The 9,744-nt window shown below is 47.1% G+C and overlaps 1 protein-coding gene across 1 annotated transcript in view; it reads left to right on the forward strand.

Annotated features, from left to right (window-relative positions):
- Positions 1 to 9,744, forward strand: part of LOC106612973 (zinc finger matrin-type protein 4) — a 149,310-nt gene that overhangs the window by 47,566 nt on the left and 92,000 nt on the right. The window contains exon 2 of the mRNA XM_082967799.1: positions 3,084 to 3,188. Within this exon, the coding sequence (XP_082823925.1) occupies positions 3,084 to 3,188 (105 nt within the window). The remainder of the gene's footprint in view (positions 1 to 3,083; positions 3,189 to 9,744) is intronic.

Below are 9,744 nucleotides of genomic sequence, written 5' to 3' on the forward strand. Positions count from 1 at the left end.
TTTGGTTCCAACCGCCGTGTCTACAGTGGCTTGTGAAAGTATTCACCCCCCCTTGGCATTTTTCCTATTTTGTTGCATTACAACCTGTAATTTAAATTGATTTTTATTTGGATTTCATGTAATGGACATACACAAAATAGTCCAAATTGGTGAAGTGAAATGGAAAAAATAACTTGTTTAAAATAGATCAACCGGTCGCGGACAGTAGACGGAACGTACAGGCGCCCAGCTGGACACTAGGGGGGAGTGGGCTCTGTACGTAACGCCCGCTCGATGTCCGTGTCCAGCTCCCACACCACCGGTGCCACCAGGCAAGAGGCTGGAAGTATGGGAGTATGATCCATGGACCGCTCCTCTGTGTCATACATCCGGGACAGTTCGTCTGCCTTAGCGTTCTGGGAACCTGGTCTGTAGGATAGAGTGAAAACAAAACGTGTAAAAAACATGGCCCACCTTGCCTGGCAAGGGTTCAGTCTCCTCGCCGCCCGGATATACTCCAGATTGCGGTGGTCAGTCCAGATGAGAAAAGGGTGTTTAGCCCCCTCAAGCCAATGTCTCCACGCCTTCAGAGCCTTGACAACAGCCAACAGCTCCCGGTCCCCCACATCATAGTTTCGCTCCGCCGGGCTGAGCTTCTTCGAAAAGAAAGCACAGGGGCGGAGCTTTGGTGGCCTCCCTAATGGTCGACTATGAAGGGCGTGCACAGGGAAGGGCATATCCACAGGAACAAGGGGAATCCCTAAATTACGAGCAAATGAACAGTCAATAAAATTCCCAGCTGCGCCTCAATCTACTAGCGCCTTATGCTGGGAATGCGGGGAAAACTCAGGAAATGAAATAAACACATACATGTGAGCAACAGGGGACTCTGGGTGAGCCTGGTGCCGATTCACCTGGGGTGACACGATAGTGCCCTGCCTGCTGCCTCGACTCCCTGAGGAACCCCCCCAGCACCGACTAGCAGTGTGCCCTCTGCGGCCACAGATGGTGCATTGAATGACCCCTCCTCCGGACGCCCTAAGTGCAGCACCTCCCAACTCCATCAGAGCGGAGGTGCTGGCGGATGGAACTGACAGACCCCGATCCGGACGTCCGCGGGCAGTCAGCAGGTTATCCAGCCGGATGGACATGTCCACCAGCTGGTCCAATGTGAGGGTGGTGTCTCGGCAGGCCAAGTCCCGATGGACGTCCTCGCGCAGACTGCACCTGTAGTGGTCGATCAGGGCCCTGTAGTTCCATCCCGCGCTGGCGGCCAGGGTCCGGAAGTCCAAGGCGAAATCCTGCGCGCTCCTCGTCCCCTGCTTCAGGTGGAACAGACGTTCACCCGCCGCTCGACCCTCAGGCGGGTGGTCGAACACTGCCCGAAAGCAGCAGGTGAACTCTGCGTAATGGTCCAACGCCGCGTCTCTCTCACTCCATACGGCGTTGGCCCACTCCGGGGCTTTGCCTGAGAGGCAGGAGACAAGGGCGGACACACTCTCACGCCCTGAAGGAGCCGGGTGGACGGTCGCCAGCTAGAGCTCCAGCTATAGTAGAAACCCCTGGTATCCGGCAGCCGTCCCATCATTCTCTCTCGGAGCGCGAGTCGAATCCCGCTGGGACCAGGTGGAAGAGGGGTGGACAGTGGGACCTGTTGTAGTGGGGCTGGTGGAGGCACTGGAAAAACTCCTCCTCTCCGCCAACGATCCATCGTCTGCAGCACGCGATCCATGGCTGTGCCCAGACGTTGCAACATGGTCGCGTGCTGCTGAACGCGCTCCTCCACTGCAACTGCTCCTGCTGACTCCATTCTTTGGGTGAGTGATTCTGTAATGTGGTCCTGTGTGTAGCTGGTGTAGAGAGTCAGGCGCAGGACAGCAGAAATGAGTAATCAACGTACTTTACTCAAAATACAGAAATACAAGGCAAATATACAAGCCCACAAATAACGGACCGATTTACAAAGAACAATCACTCACAAACAAACATGGGGAACAGAGGGTTAAATAATAAGCAGGTAATTGAGTGAGTGAAACCAGGTGTGTAAGACTAAGACAAAACAAATGGAAAATGAAAAGTGGATCGGCGGTGGCTAGAAGGCCGGTGACGTCGACCGCCGAACGCTGCCCGATCAAGGAGAGGGACCGACTTCGGCGGAAGTCGTAACACACACACACACACACTATCTTTGTCTTTCCCATTCTGTCTCTCTCAACTCCCCCCGGTCTCTCTCTTTTTCTCTCCCCCATCTCTCTCTCTCTCTCTCTCTCTCTCTCTCTCTCTCTCTCTCTCTCATATTCAGATTCAGATAAGCTTTACTAGCATGAATGACAAAGCCACTGTTGCTAAAGCGAAGTGAGATAACGATGGTAATGATCATGTCTTTCTTTCCATCTCTCTCTCCCCATCTCCCTCTCTCTCTCTCCCCATCTCCCCGCTCCCCCCTCTCTCTCTCCATCTCCCCGCTCCCCTCTCTCTCTTTCTCTCTGTCTCTCCCCCCTCTCTCTCCCACTATCATTTAATTAATCTCATCACCGATTGCCTTCATAAACGAGTCAGTCTACTCAGACAGACCTCCAAGCAACATGTTATACCCACAGTGGGAGTGGAGATATTTGGGCAGATTATGATGTTCTATCAGTCATTATGTTAATTAATGTGGAGATTAAATGATCATGTTTAATTTGCAGGTTGGTTGGATCTAACCTGTCAATCAATAATAAATGTAAGTTATTTAACTACAGAATATGAGAGATGCTTTGATTGGCATATATTCACTCAGGAGTTTAATGATGCTTGTCATTGTTTTCAACTTTACCCTACTTCACCTCTCTCATACGTCTTTCCATCAATACATACTGTACCTTGTCATTGGCGCAAAAAAAACATCATTTTGATAAAATTGATCCTGACTTAGGTAACTTGACCTCTGTCGCTTTCTGGTGGAAGTGATGTTGAAAGCTGACATGTCTACTAGATTTGTTTTAGAGTAGTTTTAGAGTATTCAGATTTGGTGTATTCTAACTGTGCATATGCACTGTATCCTAACAAGGTGATAGATTGGTTTAAGTGTGTATGTTTATTCTATGTGTGTATGTCTTCAGATGAAGTCGGCTGGGGTGGTGGAAGGAGGGCTGTTCACAGAGAGTTACTGCAACATCTGTAACGCCCAGCTCATCTCCGAGTCGCAACGCACAGCACACTATGAGGTGAGTCTACGTCACACACACACACACAAACCACGCATGCACACACACACACATACACACACACACACACACACACACACACACACACACACACACACACACACACACTCATACATATGCACGCACCACCAAACGGAAAGAGAGGGAAGGAGGACAGAGGGTATGGGTGTGGGGTAATCAAGAGGGGAGGCCGTGGTGCAGGGAGTTACCATGAGAGGGAGAGAGATAGGCCATGTCCAAATACCCATACTTGCGTTCTAAATAGTAGGCATTTGGGGTATGCAAAATGTAGTATGCTTTAAATGCCAGGATTTAATACTCTTTTCGGCTCATCGAATGGCGGGAAACAACACAATTGCACATTAGAGGATGTGTGAGTCTAGTATGTTGATATTTGTTGCTAACTGCATACATTTTAACTAAACAGTATGTTCTAAATATTATGTAGTATGAAGTTTTAGTCATTAGTATACCAAGACAGATTTCGACAGATGGGTGGATGGATGGATGGGTGGATGGATGGATGAATAACAGAGTGCTGTGAGTGGGTGATAACATGCCTGTGTCCAGTCCAGTCTTGCTGCTCCACTGCCCCCGTTAGATCTTTCCCCTGGGAGTCAAATACCATCTTCTCCCTCCCTCCCTCCCTCCCCTCCCTCCCTCCCTCCCTGCCTGCCTGCCTGCCTGCCTGCCTGCCTGCCTGCCTGCCTGCCTGCCTCCCTCTCAGCTCCTCTGTCCGTCACATCACTTTAGTGCACTTTCAGATCACCAGGAGTGAGTGTGTGTGTTTGTCCCTAGTACCTCTCAGACTAAGCCCCAGCATTACCTCTTTTATTTCCCATTCTTCTCTTTCTCCCTCCCGCTCTGCTCTTTCTCTCCCTCATTTTCTTCTCCACGATCATTGCACACACACTCGCTGTACACACACTCACTGCACACACACTCGCTGCACACACCCACTGCACCACACACTCACTGCACACACACTCACTGCACACACACACACTCACTGTACACACACTCACTGCACACACACTCTGCACACACACTCACTGTACACACACTCACTGCACACACCTCATACTCTCTTGCTCCTCTCTTCATCTCTTCACTACCACTCTCCTGCTTGATCAGTCTCCCTCTCTCATTCACTATATTCCTCCCTATGTTCAATCTCCCACAACCTCCCATTGTCTTTCTCTTATTTTCTTTCTTTGCCCTCTGCTCCCTTTCTCTCCCACTCATTTTCTCACCTTCCTACCACTGGCTGTCTTTTTCATTTTGCCACATCATTCTTTCTCTATCTCTTCTTTTCCCTCTCTCCTCCTCTCTCAATTCTATTCAATTCAAGGGGCTTTATTGGCATGGGAAACATATGTTAACATTGCCAAAGCAAGTGCAGTAGATAATATACAAAAGTGAAATAAACAATAAAAATGAACAGTAAACATTACACTCACAGAAGTTCCAAAAGAATAAAGACATTTCAAATGTCATATTATGTATATATACAGTGTTGAAACAATGTGCAAATGGTTAAAGTACAAAAGGGAAAATAAATAAACATAAATATGGGTTATATTTCCAATGGTGTTTGTTCTTCACTGTTGCCCATTTCTTGTGGCAACAGGTCACATATCTTGCTGCTGTGATGGCACACTGTGGTATTTCACCCAGTAGATATGGGAGTTTATCAAAACATTCTTTGTGGATCTGTGTAATCTGAGGGAAGTATGTGTCTCTAATATGGTCATACATTTGGCAGGAGGTTAGGAAGTGCAGCTCAGTTTCCACCTAATTTTGTGGGCAGTGTGCACATAGCCTGTCTTCTCTTGAGAGGCAGGTCTGACTACGGTGGCCTTTCTCAATAGCAAGGCTATGCTCACTGAGTCTGTACATAGTCAAAGCTTTCCTTAAGTTTGGGTCAGTCACAGTGGTCAGGTATTCTACCACTGTGTACTCTCTGTTTAGGGCCAAATAGCATTCTAGTTTGCTCAGTTTTTTTGTTAATTCTAGTAGTAATTATATTTTTGTTTTCTCATGATTTGGTTGGGTCTAAATGTGTTGCTTTCTGGGGCTCTGTGGGGTCTGTTTGTATTTGTGAACAGAGCCCCAGGACCAGCTTGCTTAGGGGGCTCTTCTCCAGGTTCATCTCTCTGTAGGTGATGGCTTTGTTATGGAAGGTTTGGGAATCGCTTCCTTTTAGGTGGTTGGCCTAATTCTGCTCTGCAGGCATTGTTTGGTGTTTTACGTTGTACAAATCAAATCAAATTGAATTAGTCACATGCGCCGAATAGAACCTTACAGTGAAATGCTTACTTGCGAGCCCTTAACAACAATGGAGTTAAAAAAAATATGCAGAAGAATAAGAAATAAAAGTAACAAGTAATTAAAGAGCAGCAGTAAAATAATAATAGCGAGACTATATACAGGGGGGTACCGGTACAGAGTCAATGTGCGGGGGCACCGGTTAGTTGAGGTAATATGTACATGTAGGTAGAGTTATTTAAGTGACTATGCATAGATGATAACAACAGAGTAGCAGTGGTATAAAAGGGGGGGCAATGCAAATAGTCTGGCTAGCCATTTTATTAGATGTTCAGGAGTCTTATGGCTTGGGGGTAGAAGCCTCTTGGACCTAGACTTGGCGCTCCGGTACCGCTTGCATTGCGGTAGCAGAGAGAACAGTCTATGACTAGGGTGGCTGGATTCTTTGACAATTTTTAGGGCCTTCCTCTGACACCGCCTGGTATAGAGGTCCTGGATGGCATGAAGCTGAGGATATTTTTGCAGAATTCTATATGCAGCGTCTCAATTTGGTGTTTGTCCTATTTTGTGAATTCTTGTTTGGTGAGCGGACCCCAGACCTCACGACCATAAAGGGCAATGGCTCCTATAACTGATTCAAGTATTTTTAGCCAGATCCTAATTGGTATGTCGAATTTTATGTTCCTTTTGGTGGCATAGAAGAAGCCCTTCTTTCCTTGTCTCTCAGATCGTTCACAGCTTTGTGGAAGTTACCTGTGGCACTGATGTTTAGGCCAAGGTATGTTTTTTGTGTGCTCTAGGGCAACGGTGTCTAGATGGAATTTGTATTTGTGGTCTTGGCGACTGGAACTTTTTTGGAACACCATTATTTTTGTCTTACTGAGATTTACTGTTAGGGCCTAGGTCTGGAAGAATCTGTGCAGAAGATCTAGGTGCTGCTGCAGGCCCTCCTTGGTTGGTGACAGAAGCACCAGATCATCAGCAAACAGTAGACAGTCTGCCGGGTGTTGTAGACTGTTCTAGTGCCCTCGCCAATACGTTGATATATATGTTGAAGAGGGTGGGGCTTCAGCTGCATCCCTGTCTCACCCCCCGGCCCGGGGGGGGGGGGGGGGGGGGTGTGTGTGTGTGTGTGTGTGTGTGTGTGTGTGTGTGTGTGTGTGTGTGTGTGTGTGTGTGTGTGTGTGTGTGTGGTGTGTGTACTTCTAAGAGGGACCGCTCCATTTACTCGATTGTCCCCAAGGACACACACACACACACACACACAGGCACCTCCATATGTGTAGGGAATGGAGTGACGGACGTACTCTTTGACCATCAATGTGACTCATATTGTCCTGGCTAGTCCTTCACAGGATTGACATCACAGACACAGTGTGAACACCCCAGCCAGTAGCTAGTTCTTCACAGGAGTGATGTCACAGACACAGTGTGAACACCCCAGCCAGTAGCTAGTCCTTCACAGGAGTGACATCACAGACACAGTGTGAACACCCCAGCCAGTAGCTAGTTCTTCACAGGAGTGATGTCACAGACACAGTGTGAACACCCCAGCCAGTAGCTAGTCCTTCACAGGAGTGACATCACAGACACAGTGTGAACACCCCAGCCAGTAGCTAGTCCTTCACAGGAGTGACATCACAGACATAGTGTGAACACCCCAGCCAGTAGCTAGTCCTTCACAGGAGTGATGTCACAGACACAGTGTGAACACCCCAACCAGTAGCTAGTCCTTCACAGGAGTGACATCACAGACACAGTGTGAACACCCCAGTCAGTAGCTAGTGCTTCACAGGATTGGTATCACACCGGGCAAGAGCTGGCTTACACTCCAACGGTAATGGACACACACTCAAGACACACATACACTTCACATGCTTGATGTCAGTAATTGACGTTACTAGAAGCATCACTGGAAAAATCTATGATGCACATAGGTGACATCATCCTCTTTCTCGTCTATACTGTTCATTTCAACGGCACGTTTTGTCTGTCTATTCTTGTTTGATTTCTTTCCTTCTTTCTTTCTTTCCTTCTTTCTTTGCTTCTTTCTTTCCTTCTTTCTTTCATTCTTTCTTTCTTTCTTTCTTTCTTTCATTGTTTCCTTCTTTCTTTCCTTCTTTCTTTCCTTCTTTCTTTCCTTCTTTCTTTCCTTCTTTATTTCGTTCTTCCTTCCTTCTTTCTTTCTTTCTTTCTTTCTTTCTTTCTTTCTTTCTTTCTTTCTTTCTTTCTTTCTTTCTTTCTTTCTTTCTTTCTTTCTTTCCTTCCTTCCTTCCTTCCTTCCTTCCTTCCTTCCTTCCTTCCTTCCTTCCTTCCTTCCTTCCTTCCTTCCTTCCTTCCTTCCTTCCTTCCTTCCTTCCTTCCTTCCTTCTGTCTTTCCTTGTTTCCTTCCTTCCTTCTGTCTTTCCTTGTATCCTTCCTTCTTTCTTTCCTTGTTTCCTTCCTTATTTTCTTCTTTCCTTCTCTTTACTTGTTTCCTTCCTTGTTTCTTTCTTTCTTTCTGTCTATATTTTCCTTTCCTTTCTCTCTTTTTCTTTCCTTAAACCCAGGGGAAGTCTAAACTGTCTATTGGTCAGCTTTTGTTGTATTTCACCTCCTGAAGCCTACTCCTGTACTGACGTGTAGATCCCTGAAGGGAGTAGAGAACTAACAAACACACTACCGTGTCCGAATACCCACCTTGTGTTCAAAATAGTAGGCATTTTGGGTATGTGAAAATAGAATGTGTTATAGTATGTGTGTAATAGGAATTTCCAGTTGAACAAAAAGGAGAGCAGTCATTGATGAAGTAAATCAAAATCACTGGACCTTTTTTGGAACACCATTATTTTTGTCTTACTGAGATTTACTGTTAATCAAATCAAATCAAATCAAATTTATTTTTATATAGCCCTTCGTACATCAGCTGATATTCTCAAAGTGCTGTACAGAAACCCAGCCTAAAACCCCAAACAGCAAGCAAAGCATGTGAAAGAAGCACGGTGGCTAGGAAAAACTCCCTAGGAAAAACTCCCTAGAAAGGCCAAAAACCTAGGAAGAAACCTAGAGAGGAACCAGGCTATGAGGGGTGGCCAGTCCTCTTCTGGCTGTGCAGGGTGGATATTAAAACAGAACATGGTCAAAATGTTAAAATGTTAAAATGTTCATAAATGACCAGCATGGTCAAATAATAATAATCATAGTAGTTGTCGAGGGTGCAACAAGCACGTCCGGTGAACAGGTCAGGGTTCCATAGCCGCAGGCAGAACAGTTGAAACTGGAGCAGCAGCACGGCCAGGTGGACTGGGGACAGCAAGGAGTCATCATACCAGGTAGTCCTGAGGCATGGTCCTAGGGCTCAGGTCCTCCGAGAGAAAGACAGAAAGAGAGAAAGAGAGAATTAGAGAGAGCATATTTAAATACACACAGGACACCGGATAGGACAAGAGAAATACTCCAGATGTAACAGACTGACCCTAGCCCCCCGACACATAAACTACTGCAGCATAAATACTGGAGGCTGAGACAGGAGGGATCAGAAGACACTGTGGCCCCATCCGATGATACCCCCGGACAGGGCCAAACAGGCAGGATATAACCCCACCCACTTTGCCAAAGCACAGCCCCCACACCACTAGAGGGATGTCTCCAACCACCAACTTACCGTCCTAAGACAAGGCCGAGTATAGCCCACAACGATCTCCGCCATGGCACAACCCAAGGGGGGGGGGGGGGGGGGGCGCCAACCCAGACAGGAAGACCACGTCAGTGACTCAACCCACTCAAGTGACGCACCCCTCCCATGGACGGCATGGAAGAACACCAGTAGGCCAGTGACTCAGCCTCTGTAAAAGGGTTAGAGGCAGAGAATCCCAGTGGAAAGAGGGGAACCGGCAAGGCAGAGACAGCAAGGGCGGTTCGTTGCTCCAGCCTTTCCGTTCACCTTCACACTCCTGGGCCAGACTATACTTAATCATAGGACCTACTGAAGAGATAAGTCTTCAGTAAAGACTTAAAGGTTGAGACTGAGTCTGCGTCTCTCACATTGGTAGGCAGACCATTCCATAAAAATGGAGCTCTATAGGAGAAAGCCCTACCTCCAGCCGTTTGCTTAGAAATTCTAGGGACAATTAGGAGGCCTGCGTCTTGTGACCGTAGCGTACGTGTAGGTATGTACGGCAGGACCAAATCGGAAAGATAGGTAGGAGCAAGCCCATGTAATGCTTTGTAGGTTAGCAGTAAAACCTTGAAATCAGCCCTTGCCTTAACAGGAAGCCAGTGTAGGGAGGCTAACACTGGAGTAATATGA

The sequence above is a fragment of the Salmo salar genome, chromosome 01 (genome assembly GCF_965601325.2).
Source record: "Salmo salar chromosome 01, fSalSal1, whole genome shotgun sequence".
Classification (NCBI taxonomy): domain Eukaryota; kingdom Metazoa; phylum Chordata; class Actinopteri; order Salmoniformes; family Salmonidae; genus Salmo; species Salmo salar.